Source organism: Hylobates moloch, unplaced genomic scaffold, assembly GCF_009828535.3.
Source record: "Hylobates moloch isolate HMO894 unplaced genomic scaffold, HMol_V3 SCAFFOLD_21, whole genome shotgun sequence".
In the NCBI taxonomy this organism is placed as follows: Eukaryota; Metazoa; Chordata; class Mammalia; order Primates; family Hylobatidae; genus Hylobates; species Hylobates moloch.
The window spans coordinates 41,196,289-41,218,567 of record NW_026652296.1 but is presented as its reverse complement, the minus strand read 5'-3'; the positions used below and the strand labels follow the sequence as shown (position 1 = coordinate 41,218,567).

Here is a 22,279-nt window from a genome sequence, read left to right as displayed (position 1 = left end):
CGCCACTACGCCCGGCTAATTTTTTGTATTTTTAGTAGAGACGGGGTTTCACCGCGTTAGCCAGGATGGTCTCGATCTCCTGACCTTGTGATCCGCCCGCCTCGGCCTCCCAAAGTGCTGGGATTACAGGCGTGAGCCGCCGCGCTTTCACTTTTTAATAAGGTATTGTCTGTTAATTTACTCACTAATACCCTACTTGTCACTCAGGATGCAGGGTGCAGGAGAAAAGGTGTGGGATGTGCTCAGCCCAGTGCCTGGCTCCCAGTAAGCATTTGGTAACAGATGGTTATGGTTTGGCCTCCCTTTCTCCCTCCTTTCCTGCCCCCCTTGCTTCTTTTCTTCCTTTTTTCTCTTGAAAACTTGAGTGCTATGGAGTATAACCTTCAGTGGACAAGGTTCACAAAACTTGAAGTAAACCTGGATACCTTAACCTGAGGTCTTGCACATACAGCCCCTGATGGTGTGCCCATAGAAAATCTGAAAGAAGCAAAACACAAGAGGAATGATAGCAAAGAGGTGATGGGGGTACTTTGCAGTGAGGAAGGGATGTTTATTAGAAGATAAGTGGACAGTAGTGAATTCATGTGGAAATGGTGACAGTATGGCAGTCAGTGCCTTTGCCTGCAGAAGGTAGAGAGTGTGGCACATTTTAGAAAGCCCTCTATCCACGTGTTCAGATTCGAGTTTTGACACTTGCAGGCACAGAATTTCATGTATCTGGAGAATGCAGTTGTGTGGACTACCTCCCTCCTTAACAACGCTAGAAAAATGGAGACTACAGAATATCAAACGGGCATGGCTGTGTGCTTCGTAGGCTGCCTCCTTTCTCTTATTTCCCTCACATGTATTTTTTGACATCCGTTTCAATGATAGTTACTTGCACTGATAGTTAATGATGAAGAACACAATTCGTAAGACACTGAACCAGTGAAGGGTTTGGGGATGTAATTATCCTTCAGCCATTTGGCTAGTGACACATTCAAAACCAATGAATTAACACTGTAATCCCCTGTCCCATTGTGGAAAATTATGTTGTAATCTGCCCATCTACTTAGACAGTAATTAGTGAAGTTACTGTTCTGTACTTTTCATACTATCTGAAATAAAGCATAGCTACTTCTGGACACACCTTTAGAATCTACAGTGGGCTTAATTAATCATCCGTGGTGGATTTGAGTTGTTTTCAGATTTAGAAACTACTGGCATGCTCTTTTTCTGGGGGAAAACCTGTCTTTTTCAAGACCTCCTGGGGCTGGGAGGAGACTTGGCCAAGGAAAGGATTATGTGCTTTCAAACAATGTTGTGAAATAACTGGTTCCCTTAGTGGAGTATTGCTTCTTTGTTGATAACAATGGTTGATTAAATTTGTTCAACCTTGTTGCTTTTTAAAATAGATGAAAAATCACTAATCATCAGGGAAATGCAAATTAAACCACAGTGAGATACTACCTTACTCCTGCAAGAATGGCCGTAATTTAAAAGTCAAAAAACAGCAGATGTTGGCATGGATGTGGTGAAAAGGAATACTTTTACACTGCTGGTGGGAATGTAAATTAGTACAACCTATGGAAAATAGTGTGGAGATTCCTTAAAGAACTAAAAGTAGAGCTACCACTCAATCCAGCAATCCCACTACTGGGAATCTACCCAAAGGAAAATAAGTCATTATATGAAAAAGATCTATGTACACACACGTTTATAGCAGCACAATTTACAACTGCAAGGATATGGAACTAACCTAAGTGCCCATCGACCAATGAGTGGATAAAGAAAATGTGATATTTATACACCATGGAATACTACTCAGCCATAAAAAGGAACAAAATAATGTCTTTTTCAGCACCTTGGATGAAGCTGGAGGCCATTATTCTAAGTGAAGTAACTCAGGAATGGAAAACGAAATACCGTATGTTCTCACTTGCAAGTGGGAGCTAAGCTATGAGGACACAAAGGCATACAGAGTGACATAGTGGACTGTGAGGGCTGGGGAGGGGGAGGTTCGGAGGGGGTGAGGAATAAAATCCAACCTATTGGGTACAGTGTACACTGCTCAGGTGATGGGTGCACTAAAATCTCAGAATTCACTACTAAGGAACTCATCCGTGTGGCTAAAAACCACCTGTATTCCCAAAACTATTGAAATTAAAAAAAAATAGATGAAGAAAACATTCTTTAAGATTTAAGATTGGTGGTTTATAGTTACAAAGTTTTAACTCTTAAGGCAATCATTTTTATGAAGCATTTGATAGTCTCATGTCATGCTTTTTAGAAATCCACTTAAACTTGACTTCTGAGCAATTTCATATGAATAAACGTTCTGATGTTTGTTCTGAATATCCTAAAGCATTCCAAAAGAAGGGGTAGAGAAATTACAGATTTCCCCCAACAATCTTCATGAGTAAGACTTTGAAGTGACCAGCAAGTTGACCTTGGTTAACGATCCAGCTGGAGCCATACTAGCCCCGGATGGACGTTTAGATCAGATGTGCTTTGAAAAGCACATCACAAATTTGAGCTTAAAACCCTTCATAATTTTTAAAATCATGACGTTTTCCAAGGACTAGAAGCTAAATGACTCCAAAACCCATTTTGAAGTTCTACAGTGGAATACTATATGGAGTTTAGAAATGATAGATTTGATTTTCTTAAAGAAGACCACTAGAGGTCACAAGAGATCTTATAAAGAAAAAAGCTGCTTGGTTTTGCATACCTGAAGTAAAAGGAAAATCTAGTTGGTGCCAATCTTAGGTTCTCCTACCCCATGTCGAGATAGTGTTCATGGTAAAAAGTTAGCTTAACTAGAACACACTGCATTCTCTATCACTACCACTGAATTAGATTTTCTATGACTTGTTTTCTTAATTCACTGGTTTCTTAAAACACACACACACACACACACACAGGTTTGAAGAAATATATTTATGGTGTTTGAAGTGACAACATTCAGTTGTACATTTTACAACTGTACATTTGAAAGTCCAGCTAGTGAAATGCAAATCCTCTCTGGATATGGAGAATATCATCAGACAGGAACGAGGAGGCCGTGCCAGGATTCTGGATGCGGAGGTGGCCTGCTGCTGCTGCTGCTGTCACTCCAGTCCTTAAGTGTGAGCTTTCCATCTGTGCATTCGCAGTGGTGTCTGTGCTGGCAGGGAAGTGATGCACACCTCTCAGACTTGAGGGAAGCAGGCCTGCAGGTTTTCCTCTGGGGCCGTAATCATGCAGTGCAGCAGCCAGGCCGTGGAGGCGATGAAGCAATCTCAGGATCTGCGTGTCACCCAGAGACCCATCAGGCTGCGAGGGAGAGTTCTGCATGTTCTGGACGTCGCGGTGCTCCTAGCAAGCCCAGCTATCCGACTGGTGGAAGTGCTGAGGGAGTTTGTCCTCACTTCTCCCCACCTTCCAGAAAGCCAGTGAGAGCTACCAGCTCATTTCTAGCTGTGGACTTAGAAGACACCCATTTCCCAAGTAGGGTGTCCTGAAAGGGGGTTGATTTCCTTAAGGTGTAGGTTCAACTCCATTTCACATGGCACAGTTTTCAGAATCTGATGGAAATCTGGGTGTCTGAGAGATTGATAAGTATGAGGTGGACCTTTTGTTTCCTCCAGGGAAGTTAAAATAAAGTATTGTATAATTGATGACATTAACAAGCACATTGCTGCCCCCTCCAAGACACATTCTGAATGGAAGATATAAAGTAACTTTGCTTGTCACTCAGAGAATTGTACTATTTCCATTGCACTCTGTGTTGATCTGTAAACTCCGCATCATCATCACCACTGGAACACTGTGTGGCGTGTCAACACCAGGGCACGTGGCGCTGCAGTGCCAAATTCACAGTGGCTCTCCTTGCATCCTGACTTTGACAGGTGGCGCTCATTGCCTCAGAACAGTCACGTTGAAACATTTGACTACGTGAGTTGTTTTCCATAGCTGGGGTGTTTTGTTTCTGTGGGGCTGGACATTGTCATCTGCCATTTGAGACTATGTGAGGCTGATGTCATACTTTATCATTAGCACTCGGGCTGATGCAAGATCATAAATTATCAATTACTCCAAGGAATGCATTTAGCAGAACAAGTTCCTCTTTATCCATTTTGGGGAAGGGCTTAAGAGAGAGCCTCTTCAGAACTCCAAGATTTGGATGTTTTTCTGTTTTTCCCAGAAGAATTCGTGTTGAGGTATGATTATGGATAACTTTGTTAATGGGATGCTGAGGTTCATGAGCAGGCCTAGGGCTCTGGGTCTTTCGGAACCTTTATTCCTGATGTTTATAGCTATAGAGTAATATTTTTGTGTCCATCGTATAAATAAAAGCCTATGGTGCACAGTTGATTGTGTGTGATTGCTGTCTTCATTCACTTAAATGATTAGGTTATTGAATTATTTTTCTGTTATTTAAAATATCTGTTAATAAATATTGATGCAACCTTTTATTTTTGGCAAAATGTTTGAAAATGGATTTGTTGACTACTCTCTCCTAGAATTTTTTACAAATTATTTTTAGCCAATATCATCAAGGACTCTTTTTACAGAGAAAAGCCACCACCTCTTATTAGCAACACTCTTTTGGCAGGTTAAGTGGGGAAGTGAGTTGTTCCTGGAAAGCAGCAGAATGTTCTAGGCTTTTTCTGCCAAGGTTCTGAGGGCTCACGTGGAGAACAAACACTTCCTAAGGACTTAGTGTGCCCCAGAGAGCAGGCTTTAGTGCGTCATTTGTATCTCGCAGCTATTCTTGTCCCTACCTGTTTTTTGTACATGAGAAAACCAAGGCTTAGCATTGAAGTGACTGCCAGTTTCTTAGTCAGTAGAGTCAGAAGGCTAAGTAGAGGGGCTGTGATGCCACCAGCATGGGACCATAGGTTCAGACTGCCCAGACGGTGCCCCTTGGGCATAAAAATTCTGCCCTTCACTGCTGTCAGTATAAATGGGACCCTTGGCAAGGTCTTAGCACAGGGTAAGGGCCCAGTTCACGTTGGCTATTGCTGTTGGGCTACATGCTAAAGAACTGCTACAGAATTCCTTCTGTGTCCCTAAAGAGGATTTTCCCTGGTTGGGAAGATGCCATACCTTGGCCATAAGAATTAGCACCAGAACTGGACAATATATATCCAGTAATGATCCCATCATTGGGTTACTGGGAAGGGAAGTTGGGAGAGAAGAGTCACTAGAGGGTGTAGGGTGGAGATGAGCTTTGGAGGATGCTGGGATTGGGGATAGGCAAGGGGGTCAGAGCACTGGCTGGGAATAGAGGTGGGAAGGAGGGAAGATGGTGAAGTCTCCTTCTAGAGACAATAAGTAAATCAACTCATATCATTATTGGTGACTAGGGTGGAAAGATGGAGGCAAAGAATTTTGTGCCCATCCCTGAAACAGTGGTGAGCTTTCAAAAGTGGAGTTGTTAAAAAATAATTTCAACTTTTATTTTAGATTTAGGGGGTACATATGCAGGTTTCTTACCCTGGCATATTGCATGATGCTGAGGTTTGGGGTATAATTGATCCCATCACCCAGGTACTGAGCATAGTACTCAACAGTTTTTCAACCCATACCCTGCTCCTTCTCTCCCCTCCCTAGAAGTCCCCAGTGTCTATTGTTACCATCTTTATGTCCATGAGTGCCCATTGTTTAGCTCCTACTTACAAGTGAAAACATGCAGTATTTGTTTTTTTGTTCCTGCGTTAATTCGCTTAGGGTAATAACCTTCAGCTGCAACCATGTTGCTGCGAAGGACATGATTTCATTATTTCTTATGGCTGCATGTAAAAGTTTTAAAGTAAGATGAAGAAAGCAGGGTTTCAAGAAGGTTAGTGATGGTGGATGGAATGACAGAGTTTCTCCTTACAATAGTCAATGGGAAGTGAGTGCAGTGATTCAAGCTTCTGTAGTAAGAAACTCTCTTATTCCACCCACTGACTGTAGAAGTTCTGCAGTTCTTTTTGGTTTCTCCTGCCTAAGTAATAATGATAATAATAATAACATTGCACATGACCTTTTATTAACATTTGCTATTTTTATGACAGATGCACACACAGTAACAGAGAGAGGTAAAGTACCCAAGGTCACAGCTGGGCAGAAGCAGGATCCAGACTCAGGCAGCCTGGCTCCCCTGTTCAGGCTGTGACCACTATGCTGTATCATTTTTTTTTTCTAATCTTTTCAAGAGCACCATAAGACTTAATGCATTTATGGTGGCACCTCAGTCCACTGGGCCACAGGTGACCACTGATAATGCTCAGTGATCACGTGCAGAAATAGATGGACAAGTGGTCAAAGCCTACCTTTTGTAAATTATTGCAGGGCTGAAATAGCTTGAAAAATGACTGCAGCATCAGTAGTGCAGTCATACCCTTCAAAAAATGGTTGACATTTGTTTCTGGCTCCCTGTTTTAGCCTCATCACTAGAAATTCCTGCTGATGCCTTTGCATGATGGAATAAGACTGTTTGGTGGTGATGACATCAGGGCCAGGTTGACAGTTTTAAAAAACAAAGGATCTGGTTGCCTGGATAAGGACCCTTTGCTGTCTCTCCTTCCAGAGAGTTTTGACAAGAGGTGTATTAGTCCATTCTCACACTGCTATAAGGACATACCTGAGACTAGACTATTTATAAAGGAAAGAGGTTTAATTGACTCACAGTTCTGCAGCGCTGGGGAGGCATCAGGAAACTTACAATCATGGTGGAAGGGGAAGCAAACACGTCTTTCTTCACAAGGCAGCAGGAAAGAACAATGAGAGCCGAGTGAAAGGGGAGGCCCCGTATAAAGCCATCATATCTTGTGAGAACCTTCTCACTATCATGAGAATAGCATGGGGGAAACCGCCCCCATGATTCAATTACCTCCCACCAGCTTCCTCCCACGATGTGGGCATTATGGGAACTACAGTTCAAGGTGAGATTTGGGTGCGGATACAGCCAAACCGTATCAAGAGGTTAACAAGAAGATTCAACCTGTGGAGTCATGGTGATGGTCCCTCCCATCCCGAGTTGTGATCTTTGTGTGTTTTTTCCTCCTTGTACCATGGTCTTGTTGGCTAGCTCCCTCCTTCCCTCTGAAGTTTTGTAGACCAGAGACCTGGTTTTTCAACTGTGTAGTTCTTCCATCAAGATACTTACCGTTTTTAATGAAAAATCAGCATCATTTCAACCATTACACTTGTGTCAGCAGAGGCAAAGGTTTTATCCTGGGAGCAGGGTGAAGATTTTCATCCAGAGTGCATGCGGTCATCCAGTTTAAAGCATTTAGACTTAGGAAGTGCAGCTGTGGCAGGATCAGGGGATTCGTTCCTGCGGGGGGGCAGGAGGAATGGTGGCAGGGCTGGCAGAACGATAACCTCTGGCCCCTAGCCGAGGACTCCCCTCTCAACTCTTTTGCTTCCTGCTACAAATGTTCAAAAGAAGAGTCAAAATAAAGGAAGATTTTTGAAGTGCATTGTCAACTTAGCAGAGTGTGAAGGCAGGGCTTAAGTCACTAGACCAGAGCTCATATCACGGCTCTGCTGCCAACTATTTCTGTCATCTTAGGCAAAGCATTTCCTCATCCCCGTGGGCCTTGCTCTCCTCCCTCTGCAAAGTGAAAATGGCAGTGCCACCCTCCTGGGATCGCTATGAGAAACACAGTAGCAGAAATCATCTGGATAAAGCCCTGAGCTTTATATATATATATATATTTTTATATATATGTATATACTGATCACTCAGTAGATGGAGCTGCTATTAACGTCAAAGAGAACATACTAGAAGATAAAATGGGATGGTTAAGATGGTAGAATAGTAAAGCTAGGGGGAGGAAATAGACATTAGTAGCCAAAGTAGATATACTAGAAAAAAATAACACAATGCTGAAACATTTTTACAGGAAGAGTATCAGAAAAAACAACAACAACAACCACCAAAAAAAAAAAACAAAGTATAAGAACATCCCAGACAGGTAAAAAAGAGCACTAAACTTACCCAAGAATGTGCTAAAAAGAAGAAAGGAGTGTTAAATCCTGCAGCAAGATGGAACGCAGGAGCTAGCCTCCCCAAGCTGCAGTAAATCTGGTTTTTGTTCCCACCCGCCACTGCCCCCTGTCCCAGACTAGTTGTCAAGGTCTCTGTAGAGGGTCCTGAGAATGGAAGCGGAGTGGATGTCCCCAGGAGGGTGAGCAGTGCTCCGTCACTTCACCAGCCTTCCCCTCCATGGCAAGTGCAGAGGCATCTCAGGGATAAAGGATGCCATGGGCCAGTGTTTGAAAAATGCATAAACAAGGTTAAATATTCTTTACTGTAGTGCTTCTCAGAGTCTTTAATATATAACTGTGAAACAGGAAGGGACTTATAGTGGTTATTGTTTTTAGGCATTGGAATTCTTTGGGCTGGGAGGATGCTCTGGACAATATCATAGTGGTGTTTCTTAGAACACCCTTGGGAAGTGCTGCCCCTAGTCTCTTGTGCTTTGGCCCATGACAAGTGCTTCCCTGCATCCCACACCCACACATGCCAACTGTGTTCCCTCTGCCTGCAATCTAGGTTTCAACATAGCTTCCTCCCTTTCTCTTCATTCAGCTCTCAGCTCAGATGACCCTCCTCACAGAGGTCCTCCCTGACCACTTCACCCTCTCACTCTCTATCCCAAAGCATGTATCATTATTTGAAATGTTTAGAATTATCTGAATTGGTTACATCTTTATTGTCTGTTTCTCCTATTAGAAGGAAAATTCAGGCCAGGCTTGGCAGCTCATGCTTGTAATCCCAGCACTCTGGGAGGCCGAGGCGGGCAGATCACGAGGTCGAGAGATAGAAACCATCCTGGCCAACATGGTGAAACCCTATCTCTACTAAAAATACAAAAATTAGCTGGATGTGGTAGTGCACGCCTGTAGTCCCAGCTACTCAGGAGGCTGAGGCAGGAGAATCGTTTGAACCTGGGAGGTGGAGGTTGCAGTGAGCCGAGATTGTGCCACTGCACTCCAGCCTGGCAACAGAGTGAGACTCCCTCTCAAAACAAACAAACAAAAAACAAAAAAGAAAAAAGAAGGAAAGTTGATACCATGAGTGTTGCTGTAGCCCTAGCACTTAGAACAGGGTCTGGCACATAGTTGGTGCCCTGTTGAAGGAAAAAAATGAGTGAATGAACACTGAACTTCAGCCTTTCTATTAAACAGGGTAGAAGACCATGACGATCTCATGCCAATATTTATGCGCTATGACACAATTCTGAAGGAAACTTATGGTGAATACTTCCTGGCTGAGCTAATAGAGGCCCAAGATGAAGAGAATCATGCTGTCGTGTGTGAGGTCAGTGACTGATCCATGTGGGGACACACTTAGTGAGAGGAAGGAGGGATGTGAGTGGTGTTGCTCTTGTGTTGCTGGGCACCCCTGGAGCTGCCATTGTCTTCCTGGCCACCCCAGCCCTCCCACTGCCCTTCCAGGTGGGGCACCAGGCCAGCTTCCTCCCCTGGGTTACTGGCTTTAGGCCGTCTTTTGCGAGGTCCTTCCAGATGCCCAGGGTGCTGTAGATTCTTGCCTTGTCTCAAGAGTGAGAGGGAATGGAAAAGACCCCCCAGGGGTGCATAGGGGGATTTCTGAGGATCCCCAAATCTCAGGCTTCAGAAGTCACAAACCAGCGTTCTGCTGGCAGATGGATTTTGTTTGAGTTGGAAAGGTATTTTTTTTAACTTTTTGTTTTGACACAGTTTTATGCTTAAAGTTTATAACTACCCAGATTCCCCAAATGTTAACATCCAACCCCATTTGTTTTATCATTCTCTTGTTCATCCTTTCTAATTCCCCCTGTCTCTCTCTTTTTCTCTCTTGCTGGCTTTCTTTCTCTCTCATATATATTCTGAACCATCTGAGAGTAAGTTGCATGCATAATGCCCCTTTACCTGTAAGTATTTCAATGTATATTTCCTAAAAACAAGGACACTCTCTTAGATAACTGCAATACAATGATCAAAGCCAAGTAATTATTCCTGTTATTATTATTATTATTATTATTTGCGATGGAGCCTTGCTCTGTCACCCAGACTGGAGTGCACTGTCATGATCTCGGCTCACTGCAACCTCTGCCTCTTGGGTTCAAGCAATTCTGCTGCCTCAGCCTCCGGAGTAGCTGGGATTACAGGTGTGCGCCACCACGCCCAGCTAACTTTTGTATTTTTAGTAGAGACGGGGTTTCACCATGTTGGCCAGGCTGACCTAAGGTGAACTCCTGACCTCAGGTGATCCACCCACCTTGGCCTCCCAAAGTGCTGGGATTACAGACGTGAGCCACCGCGCCCGTCTAGTTCCTGCAATTCTTTTATCTAATCTACAGACTTTATTCAGATTTTTCTGACAGTCCCAGGAATGTCCTTTATGGCAGAGGTAATTCCAGGCCATTCATTGCATTCAGGTGCTCTGTTTCTTCAGCCTTTTTAAATCTGGAACAATTCTCCCATCAGTCTTTATCTTCCATGACAATTACAGTTTTGAATAGTACAGGTCAGTTATTTTGTAGAACATCTCAATTTGGATTTGTACAATGTTTTCTCATGATTTGATTCAAGTTATATGTGATTAAATATTTTTGAATTAGCAGCTAATGTAAAAATTATGAAAGTCTATATAACAATTGGAATTTCTAGCTTTTCTAAACAAATCAGAAGGCCCAGCTTATTGGGCCCAAAAGACAGCCCACACCCTCTAATTCATGATTCTTCGTCTACTCATTTCTCATTATTTGTTAAAACTGTAAGAGTTGTTTAAAGAATGTTACTTTTCTTGAAACTTGAAATGAAAAGTTCTCTTATTTGGATGACATGAGCAGTTTGAGGCTTTGTTCTACAACAGTGATTCTCAAACTTGGCACATATGCAGATCACCTGGGAGGCTTTTGACTATCCATACCATGCCAATGACTTGGATCCAGAATATATACAAAGAACTCTCACAACAATAGAAAAATAATCCACATAAAATGTGGGCAAATGATTTGAATAGATACTTTTAAAAAAATGAATAAATAAAAGATACAATTGGCCAATAAGTACATGAAAAGACATTCAACATCATTAGTCATTAAGGAAAGGCAAATCAAAACCACACTAAGATACCACTTTACCTCCGCTAGGAGGGTTATAATAAAAAAGCAGGACAATAGCAGATGTTGGCAAGGATGTGGAGAAGTTGGAAGCCTCATCCACTGCTGGTAGGAATAGAAAATGCTGTGGCCATTTTGGAAAAAGTCTGGCATTTTCTCCAAAAGTTAAACATTTGACCCAGCAATTCCATACACAGAATTAAAAACACGTGTCCACACAGACTTGTACACAAATGTTCATAGCAGCATTATTCATAATAGCCAAAAAGTGGAGATAGCCCAAATGTCTATCTACTGATGAACAGATAAACAAGATGTGGTATATCCATACAAGGGAATAGTACTAGAAAATAAAAGAGAACGAAGCACCGCTACATGCTACAGCATGTATGAACCTTGAAAACATGATGCTAAGGAAAAAAAGTCAGTCATAAAGACCACGTATTGTATGATGGCATTTAGATGAAAGCCTAGAATAGACACTTCTGTAGAGACAGAATGTAAATTAGTGACTGGAGGGAAAGGGGAAGGAGAAGTGACTAGTATTGGGCATAGTCGTTGATTGGTGGGGGGATGAAAATGTTCTGGGATTAGATAGTGGTGATGGGTGTACAATTTTGTGAATATATTAAAAACCATTGAATTGTGTATTTCTTTCTTTTTTTTTTTTTGTGAGACAGAGTCTTGCTCTGTTGCCCAGGCTGGAGTGCAGTGGTGCGATCTTGGCTGACTGCAACCTCCACCTCCTGGGTTCAAGCAATTCTCCTGCCTCAGCCTCCCAAGTAGCTGGGATTACATGCATGTGCCACCACACCAGGCTAATTTTTGTATTTTTAGTAGAGACGGGGTTTTGCCATGTTGACCAGGCTGGTCTCAAACTCTTGGCCTCAAGTGATCTGCCCACCTTGGCCTCCCAAAGTGTTGGAATTACGGGTGTGAGCCACTGCACCAGGCCCGAACTGTGTACTTCTTAAAGGGTTGTTTTTATGGTAGGTGAATTATATCAATTATATCCATTTTAAAAAATCCTGTTGCAGGGGTACACTCAGGCCAATTAAATCAATCTTTTGGGGGTGAGACACAATCCATATATTTATTTTTAATTTTAGACACAGGGTCTCACTATGTTGCCTAGGCTTGTCTTAAACTGCAGTCCTCCTGCCTTGGCCTCCCAAAGTGCTGGGGTTACAGGCATGAGCCACCATGCCTGGCCTCAATCTGGATTTTTAAAGATCTCCCCAGATGATTCCAAGGTGCAGTCCAGGTGGTGAAACACTCATCTACATGAGGGTAAAACATACCTGGTGAGAATGACATGACTTTATAGAGATGTGGGTATTAGTTTCTGAAGGTGACAGTTGGCCCTGGAAATTAGATTCTGAAGTACTACATTGAAAGGATTTTTATTTATTTTTATTTTATTTTTTAAACGTTTATTTTATTTTCTTATATTTAGGTTTTGGCATGGTTTCTCAAAGACCCACTTTCACGTATTCTTGGTTAACCATTAGCCCCAGGCTACCAGGCTAACCATAGAAGGGAGGGTCGGAAGCATTTGGGCCCAGCAGCGCCATTTGGAAAGCTTGTCTTTACACGACTAGACAGAAACTCCTGAGAAGTGAAATGATTCATACAGACCCCAAAAAGGATTTTCATGACCAAACTTTACTTATCAGGTTTAATCAGGGTCTTTGTTTTTGGAAGGCTTTTAATTATTTGGTTTCAAGGTACTAGTTTTACTCTGAAACACTTGAGTCAGTGTTTTGTAGAGAAGCTGCAGTGACCTCTTCCCCCACGTTCTTTCTCTCTCTTGCCATATGTTTCACACTTTCAGTGTGTGTAAACATCAGAGCAAAGCCGTAGGCCGAAAACTGCGGTTCCAACCCTGCAAGGATCCTTTGGTGTCTCGAAAGAGGCAGAGGGCATCCAGCCCCATTTCCTTCCAGAGGCCGTGCTGCCTCAAGCATCAGAGGCTTTGTGTTCTGTGGAGGGGAGACCACAGACCTCGATCTTAAAATGGAAGGGCAGAAACAAGACTGTGAGCCGGGATCTGGGAGGGGACCTCTAATCTGAAGTGAGCCATGTCTGATGTCTGAAGCCTTTTGGGGTTCAAGATCAATGCTGTTGCTACCCTTTTTCCTGCCTCCCTAGGGGCCTTTTAGGCAATGGTGTGCTGGAGCCAGCTTGCTCTGGCTGTCAAGGGCTGATAAATCCTCAGGAACTCTGCAAACTGCTTGTTAAACACAGCTATTATTAAAAATTAAATTATAGAAACATACAGTATAATAAATTATATTAAAACAAAGTTAATAAATACTCGAAATTCATCACCTTCAATTTTTTTTGCTATTCTCCATGTTCTTGAGGGTTTTTTTTTTAAATGCCTGTGGTCTCTATACAGTAGATGTAAGAAATAATGGCTAGCTACTGTGCATTCCCTCCCGATTACATGTTTAGTGAGATCACACTGTTCACTTGACACTGGCCATGATGACAGTGCTTACGCCTCAGAAATCGGCAAATGCTACAGATCTGGGCTTTTCCCCCCCGAATGCTGATTAGGTATTTATAGACACACGTTACTTTAAGGCAACCACTGTCAACCAGAGGAAACAGAAGTCCATCAAGTTTGTCTCTTTCTGAACAGCCATGGCAGTTCCAGGCCATGCATGCAGCATGCCTGAGGGCAAGGCTGTGCCCTGTGGGAAACCCTTACTACTGAAAGGATTTTTAGTTACAAGGACTTTCTTTGGCTTCATAGCTAGTTTAGAGGAGTTTGGGGCCATCACTTCATACAAGTTCCTTGTCATAACTGTACCCTGGCTTACCTTGACATCTGGTGTTTACTCTAAGCTGAGGTTTTAGGGAAGGGTAGTTGGAGGCCAACGGCGGCTCCTAGTGACAGATGGGCAGAGCGTCTGCTTTGGCATCATCCAGGGTGTGGGCAGCAGTGGTCCGAGTAGGCAACACTGACCTGCAGGCAGGGAGAGCCTGCCAGGTCAGCCATGCGCTTGGCATCAGGAGGAGAGGATGAGAGCCAGCAGTGGTCACAATGAGGGCAAAACCCTCACGGTGGAATATTGTCACCCAAAAGGGATGGGTGGCTATAGGGCTTTTTGGATGGAAGCATAAATGAGAAAATACACACATTTCTATAAATGGACCTGTTTGGGAAGACAAGGCCACAGTACACATAGTTTTCTAGCAATCTAAACCTTATGTGTCATGATGTAGATATTTACAGGACAAGCAAGAACAACAAAACCTTCAGTTTTGTTCTCCAGTATAAGATAATTGAAGACACTTGTGGTGAAAAGTACTTCTGTCACCAGGAAGATAGATAACAGCCAGCAATCAATGCCTTTCTGTTGTACAAGTTAAAAAGTCCATTAAATCCATTTATTTTTTCAGTGCATACACAAGAATGCATTTGGATACTCCTGCAAATTCATATTTAAGAACAGTGTTTCCCAAGTCAGTTATTTGAAAGAAACTCAAAGGAAAAAGCAGACACTTCCACAATATGTCCTTGCTGTGTTGTAGTCTGTAATTGTGAACTTTTGTAAATTGTTACAACCCTGGATGAATGATGGGAATATAACAGGTTGTAGAACTGGAGAACGTTAAATCTTTGTTCCTAATGGCAAAACATGTTTTTCTCATTTTCATCAGAATGTGTGATCCATGCCATTTGAAATCAAATTCCAAACACAATGAGCCATTAGTGTAATAGCTCATTACTAACAGCGGTCTTATAAATAATACATTCTTATCATGCACATGCAGCTCGCTGTGAAGCCAGCAAAAGGTATTTCAGGCCATCGAAGTTTTGTTGCGCCAGCGCGGCTGTAGATTAGAAGGACATCTCCATGTGAACCAAGATGGATGCCAATTTTCCCTGCCGAGAGTGAGGCTGGCCGTCTCTTTCTGCACATATGGTAGATGGATTGGTTAATCAGCGTCTGCTGAGTCTTGGGCCTGAAATTACAGAGAAGCCAGACAACTGCGGCTATGCAGCCTTTGTTCACGAGTGCAAACAAGACAAACAATCACTTGTTATTTGGGAAAAAAATTAAAATGTTTATTTTGGACTTTTATTAAAGTGTCAATGGCTTTATAAAACAGCTGTGTAAATCCAGGCTTTTTCAGCAAGTATCATTTTAGGGGCCCTGTAAAGAAAGGAATATACATGAAAAAATTAATTTTTAAAAATTCCCCTTGTATTTCAGTATTGAGAAAATAGACGAAGTCTCACTTTTATTTTGCAAACACGTTTGAGAACAAATGGTTTTTAACTGGGAGACATATTTGAGAACAAATAGTTTAATACCTATTTTTTTTTTGGTGTCATTTATAAAACTGAGTATTATTGTAACCCGATTCTCTGTTTTAGGAGGTTAAAGCATTAACCATTTTCTCTGACTGGGCATTTATGGAAAGATGCTGCGTTCTTGGGAATAGATAATGCCTGTGATTATTGAGGTCTGCTACTTTCTGAATGCGATGGTTATCTAAAAGTCTGAACACTTGGGAGAGAGCACCCAGTAAATGCAGGTTTCCAATAAGAGCTATCAGAGTCTAATCAGTCAACTAGAATTTGCTTAAAATCTACTTAATAATTATTTTATGTGAAATTTAAAGGACTATGTATTTTCTCTCTGTTTTTAAATTTTAAATACTTTCCTTGCAGAAAACAATTAAATACAGAATTAAGGGATATAATAAGGAGTTTCAGTCACAGCCATCTCTCAGTGTGGAATATGATAGAATTAAAGTCTGTTGTTAATTTCTAATGTTTTGGTACCAATCAGGTACCAGGTACCCAACCAGGGTTCAGATCAGCTAGTTACTCATCTTCTCACTTATGTATTACTCATCAAAGACCGAAAATCACGGGGACGACTGCAAGAGCTTCAGAACCAGGCATTTCAGGGTGATGGGAAGTTAGACGTTTGCAGATCAGACCCACCTGGTGAACCAGCCCAGCCTGACTCAAGTTTACTTCACTCGAATATTTTCCACCAAACTTCCTTCCCTCATATCTCCTCCCCTTCAGACTATCCAGTTAATAAATAAGTGACTTCAAGACAAATTGAAGAGTTTTTACCTGATAAGAAGCTAGGGACCGTGAACTTTCTCTGTACTGGGGGCTGATCAGATGGGCGCTGGAACAATGACCTGTATTCCTGAGAAGTGTGCATGGCAGAGGGGAAGAAAGTAGACAGGAGCACCAGGCTTATGGTGTGGTACAAACACAAGACACTGAATGGCAGAGGATATGGAGCAGGCAGGAGCATGGTCTGAGCAGAGGGCAAGTGTCCCAGTGGTTGAAGGGTCAAGAACTCTGGCAATTTCCCTGTTACTTATGCACCACTAGTTGTGTCCCCAGTGGTCACTTATTGGGACACTTTTTGAGCATGTTTTATGTACTGAAGGAAGACACTTATTCCTCCCTTAAATCTCAAAGTGCCTGCCAAACCACCAGCCAACCACATTCTGAGGGCTCTAGAGGTTTCCTGATGAGAATCATTTGACCTCTGATAAAGTAATGAAGTGTTTTGGGCTGGGTGCAGTGGCTCACGCCTGTAATTCCAGCACTTTGGGAGGCCGAGGTGGGTGGATCACTTGAGGTCAGGAGTTCAAGTCCAGCCTGGCCAATATGGTGAAACCCCGTCTCTAATAAAAATGCAAAAATTAGCTGGGTGTGGTGGCGGGTGCCTGCAGTCCCAGCTCTGCGGGAGGCTGGGGGAGGAGAATTGCTTGAACCGAGGAGGTGGAGGTTGTGGTGAGCCAAGATACACCACTGCACTCCAGCCTGGGCGACAGAGTGAGACTTTGTCTCAAAAAAAAAAAAAAAAAAGAATAATGAGGTGTTTTGGATATTTCAGGTGGAAGGCACAGCTGTTGGGTTCATGAGTGTGTGCTCAAGAGTGAACCTGCAACTGCTGCATGAGTGCTTTGACTTGGGCCCTTTCCACGGACTCTGTTTCCCACATCCCGATGATGTTCTGGAATCACCACAAGAGCTAAGTGTCCAAAGAAGTCAAGGTACAGTGGCTGTCATAGGGCCACACTGGGAAATTAAATCTATGCTTTATACACATTGCACTCTTTGCTAAGTGATGGAACTAGATAGGGTACTTTATATTTCCTTCCCCAGTTCCCCTTAAGGAGTAGTTCCCGTGGTTGGTCACATCCTTGTGCAAATATCTACAAGCACAGATAGTCACAGTGCAGGGGTGGAGTTAGACATAGTGGACTTGGGGCTTTAGGGCTCCCACATTCAGGATGCTCACTTCTTGAATGTTCATTGCTAGAGTACATGTAAGTTATGATGAAATAATTACTGGTGTTTCAGGTTTCACACACACACACACACACACACACACACACACACACACAGAGTCAAATATAACAGGTGAGTTTTTCAAATCAAGAACTCAGGAAATTTTATATCTTTTAAGTTTTAATCCCAACTTTCAGTGCTTCTGTGTTTTTGTCTTTGACAAATCATTATGTAGTATAGGTCTGCTGCAAGTAGTCATTTTTAACTTGCTTAAGTTACTTCTAGCTATATGAAGTAATATCATCAATTTTAAAATATTGTCTGTATCAAGATTTTCACCATGTTCAATTAGGTAATCTCAAACTTTGACGTTGTAATTTAGTGAGGTCTTACTGTATCCATGGGTATCTTTGCGGTTACATATTTGGGTTCTTACAGAAGACAGATGCAGACAGGCAAGTTACCATGGGTACGTCAATTCAGTTCTCCAAAGCTGGATTTCTTCATTTGTAAAATGAGCATAATAGTAATACCTCCCACACGGGGGGTTGTGAAGTTTCACTGAGATAAGCCATGTAGAGTGCTTTGCACAGTCAACACTCAATAAATGTTGGTCATCGCCGTTAGCAATTATTTTTTCTTTGTGTTGGCCTTCCACCAGCTTGGATCTTCCTGGGGTAAAATTGGGGTATTTCAAATTGCTATGCTTTCTCCTGTCTGAAAGATTATACCAAGATTGTTCAGAAATGGGGAAAGGAGCACTTGGCTGGTGGCAAAGGACTTGTCAATCTAGACAACAGAAGGCAGCGACTTGGCTAAGCTTATCCCCTGAATGCATAAACCCAGTGCACAGTGTCCAGACCTCATCTGAACATACACACTTACCACAGAGAACTTGCAAAGCCACAGATAGAGGAGTTTCCCTTTTGTGCTGATGATAACAACACCCTTCCCAAAAGAGATTAGGGGTCCTTATTGTTTAATAGTGAAGCCTTGCTTGCCATGCTTCCCAGAGAACTCTACCATGGGAGAGTTCTGAAGGAACTTACCAGTGTGAGATAGTCTGGAACTATAAGTTGTCATTGTTATTTTCCAATGCTTAAATTCTTCTTTGAAAGCAGCACTAAATGGCCTTTTTTTTTTTTTTTTTTGGTGTGATCTTGGCTCACTGCAACCTCTGCCTCCCGGGGTTCAAGTGATTCTCCTGTCTCAGCCTCCAGAGTAGCTGAGATTACAGGTGACTGCCACCACGCCCAGCTAATTTTTGTATTTTTAGTAGAGACAGGGTTTCGCCATGTTGGCCAGGCTGGTCTTGAACCCCTGACCTCAGGTGATTTACCTGCCTCAGCCTCCCAAAGTGCTGGGATTACAGGTGTGAGCCACCGCACTTGGCCCTAAATAGCCTTTTTATGGCTGAATATTCTCATATATAAAATGGAGATAAAAATAGTATCTAACCCAAAGAATTGAGGGGACGATTAAATGTTAGAATCTATGTGTTGTGCTTAGCTCAGCGCCAAACACAAAGTAAGTCCTGAACATTTAAAAATATTTTTTCCCCCATGGCTGTTGTAATGAAGAACAAGTTGAAAAGATGTAGTTCCTTCCAGTGTGTTCCTGAGTGGCTCTGAGGCTACTGTTTCCTACATAGAATGAATGGAAAATTCCTTAGAAACTTTATGGGGCAATGAAATTCAAAATTTAAACTGAACCCTGGACTTAAAAACACACATAAGCTAGTAAATCTCTAGCAAGAGCCCACAGAGATATGGGCACTAAAAGAAGTCCTACTTCTGTCTACCTCCTTCAATATTTTTACCTAAAATAAGTCGATCTAGGACAGATGGTAAGTAAAAAATAGGAAAACTTATCTTCTGCGCCTTGTTTATTTTTGAAAATCAGCTTTATGTTTATTGACACAAAGATGATTCTTTATGAAATTTTCACCAGGGAGCTGGCATTGTAGACTTCCAGATAACTTCCAGGGATTGAGTCACAAATCATCAACAGCTCATTATATCTAAGAACAGAGTCATCAGCACATTTTGCTGCCATCTTCCTATCAACAACAACAAAGAATGAGGCTCCAGAGAAAATTCTAAATGTACTGTGATCTGTTACTTTCCTTTCCTGATGAAAGTCTCAAGTTAAAGGAAATATAATTTCTCTAAAATATGAACTAAAATTCTTGTTTCAAATGAGCACACATCACTGTGTCTCATATCTTGTATTTTGTTTAGTGCTTTTTTCCATTTCAAAGGATTTTTATATATATTATCTCATTTTATCCTGTAACTTGGTGTAGGAGAGCTAGGGAAGGTGAGGTTCTCTCCATTTTATACCTGCTCAAGCTCATTCAAGCTTTTAAAGCTCATCAGTGGCTGACCCAGAAGGCAGACCCAGCCTCTCTCTGCTTTTGTGCAAGATGATAGTCTTGGCAAGGTAACTTTTTATCTTGGATGGTTTTGACAGAAAACTCCAATGACGGGTCTGCTACACAAGATACATGATCAGTTTTTTCACTTTATTTTTATTTTTTATTTTTATTATTATTATTTTTTGAGATGAAGTCCCCCTCTGTCACCCAGGTTGGAGTACAGTGGTGCAATCTCAGCTCATTGCAACCTCTGCCTCCCAGGTTCAAGCGATTCTTCTGCCTCAGCCTCCCCAGTAGCTGAGATTACATGTGTGTGCCACCACGCCCAGCTAATTTTTTTGTATTTTTATTAGAGACAGAGTTTCATCATGTTGGCCAGGCTGGTCTTGAACTCTGGGCCTCAGGTGATCCGCCCACCTCGGCTTCCCAAAGTGCTGGGATTACAGGCATGAGCCACTATGCCTGGCCAGTTTTTTCACTTTAATAAGTTATTTAATGAATGATCACTTCAGTGAGTGATCAGTGACCTGCCCATATCCCTCCGACTTTTATTTTGTATGTGTGTGCTCCAAACAACTCCTGTCTGCTGGAATCTTCACCTCTGTGTCTGCAGGCTTTTTTAAAACTGTGAAAGGCCGCTCTGACCTATGCAGGGGTCAGGCTGGAAGTGTCAGGAAATTATCACTCAAGGAATAGACTCTGTTTCCCTATGTCACATCCCAGTTTCCCTGCTGGTGCTTTCTCCATCAACTCCCAAATAAATGGTTGTAACTGAATCTTTAACTCAAGGTTTGCCTCTGAGGCAAGTGAGACCAAGACACTACTAGTTAGGCCTTTTCCTACCAGCTGTGAAAGCATTTATTTATACACAGCTGACTTGGGTGAGAGTGTAAATACCCCAGCTCCCTCACTCCTCAGGTGGGAGCACTCAGAGACGTGAGTATTGGCTGGTTTCCCAGAGTTCCCCCAAGGGACTAAGTTTCAGTTGTCCATAATAGTAATCTGGGTGATTACACGTGTTGTTGTTTTTTAACTTTTAAGTTCAGGGGTACATGCGAAGGTTTGTTACATGGGTAAACTTGTGTCACGTGGGTTTGTTGTACAGATTATGGCATCACCCAGGTATTAAGCCTAGTACCCATTAGTTATTTTTCCTGATCCTCTCCCTCCTCCCACCCTCCACCCTCAAAAGGCCCCAGTGTGTGTTTTTCCCCTTTATGTGTCCATGGACAACACACATTTTATTAGTTGTCTTTCCTTCCCTCTTTCCTCACTCTCCTACTGGTGCATCCTGGAACCACCTCCAAAATAAACTGCTTATTCTCAAGCTCTTCTCTCAAGATCTGATCTTTCCCTACCAGCTGTGAAAACTTGCAATTTCACACCAACCTCAACGCTTTCAAGCAGAATAATGTCAAGACTCAACATTCTTAAATGAATCCAGAGGCCCTCCTTTCTCTAGCTCCTAATACACATGGTAATTAGCTTACTGTCCTTCATCATCCCAGCCTTATCAAAAGTTTCCCTGGAGGTCTGGCTGGTGTTAACAGAAAGGAGGGCAGAGTTGGTGCGGCTGACCATGGAGAAAGCTGCCTTGGCTGGTGTGGTGCAGAGAAGCCAGCTTGTTTATGTGCTTATTCCATGACTGCTTGTCCTGAGCAGAAAGCGCCTTTCAGGATCTGTTTTTGGAGGTTTATTAAGTATGTCTGTTCTCAATTCCAACAGTTTAATGAAGATCTAAATAAAATGCTAGGTTCTACCTTAAAAAAAAAAAGTTTCCCTGAATCTAAAATGTTTAACTGTGCAATCAATTTGTGTTTTACCTGAATAATTTGTGTGTGTTCTCATAGCTGCCCATTTTGCATATATAATCTATTACACACTTGTAAACTTTGGTTTTTATATACTAAACATTGGGAGTAAACTGGAACCAATGGGAATAAGTTCTAAGGATGCAAATTTTGTCCAAGCATAAGGAAAAACTAGTAGAAGTGTATTTTTTTAATTTAGTGGAGGACCTAGTGTGGAAGTAGCAAGTTCCCAGAATATTGGAAGAATTCATAAAGAAACAGTCATACGCACTTACAAAGGGCTTTCTGCTTGTGTGGAAGATTATACTGAATGAGATGTAAGATCCCCTTAAATGCTAAAAAAAACTTATTGAATACACATCGAGATGTTCCATATGCCTGGCGCTTTATGAATATTTTCCTTCAGTGACAAATGGTTCAAAACAATATTTTTTTTCCAGTTGGCCACAGCACTGGCCCTGCCTGGCATTTGCAAACCAAGCTGTGTCTTTTGTTAGCTGCATCACCCAATAAATATTTTGGAATCAAGCTTGAGCTGGCAATTTTCTTGATGATGCATAAGGCAAAATAGGGCACAGCCTGCATTTCCACAGCTGTACTGGCATTGCCACATTTAATAGTTAAAATAAAAAAATAAAAACAAGCAAAAAACAAAACTTTCGTCCCTCATGTAGGCCTTTGAGATCTGGGCGGCGTGGATCTCTGTTTTAAAAGACTCCTGCAAGGTTCCTATTTG

The 22,279-nt window shown here is 42.1% G+C and overlaps 1 protein-coding gene across 1 annotated transcript in view; it reads left to right on the top strand.

Moving 5' to 3' along the window:
* The window catches only part of CFAP61 (cilia and flagella associated protein 61), a 310,458-nt gene that overhangs the window by 29,684 nt on the left and 258,495 nt on the right, over positions 1-22,279 (top strand). Inside the window, exons 7-8 of the mRNA XM_032142470.2 lie at positions 9,148-9,280; positions 16,958-17,117. Coding sequence (XP_031998361.1) covers positions 9,148-9,280; positions 16,958-17,117 — 293 coding nt within the window. The remainder of the gene's footprint in view (positions 1-9,147; positions 9,281-16,957; positions 17,118-22,279) is intronic.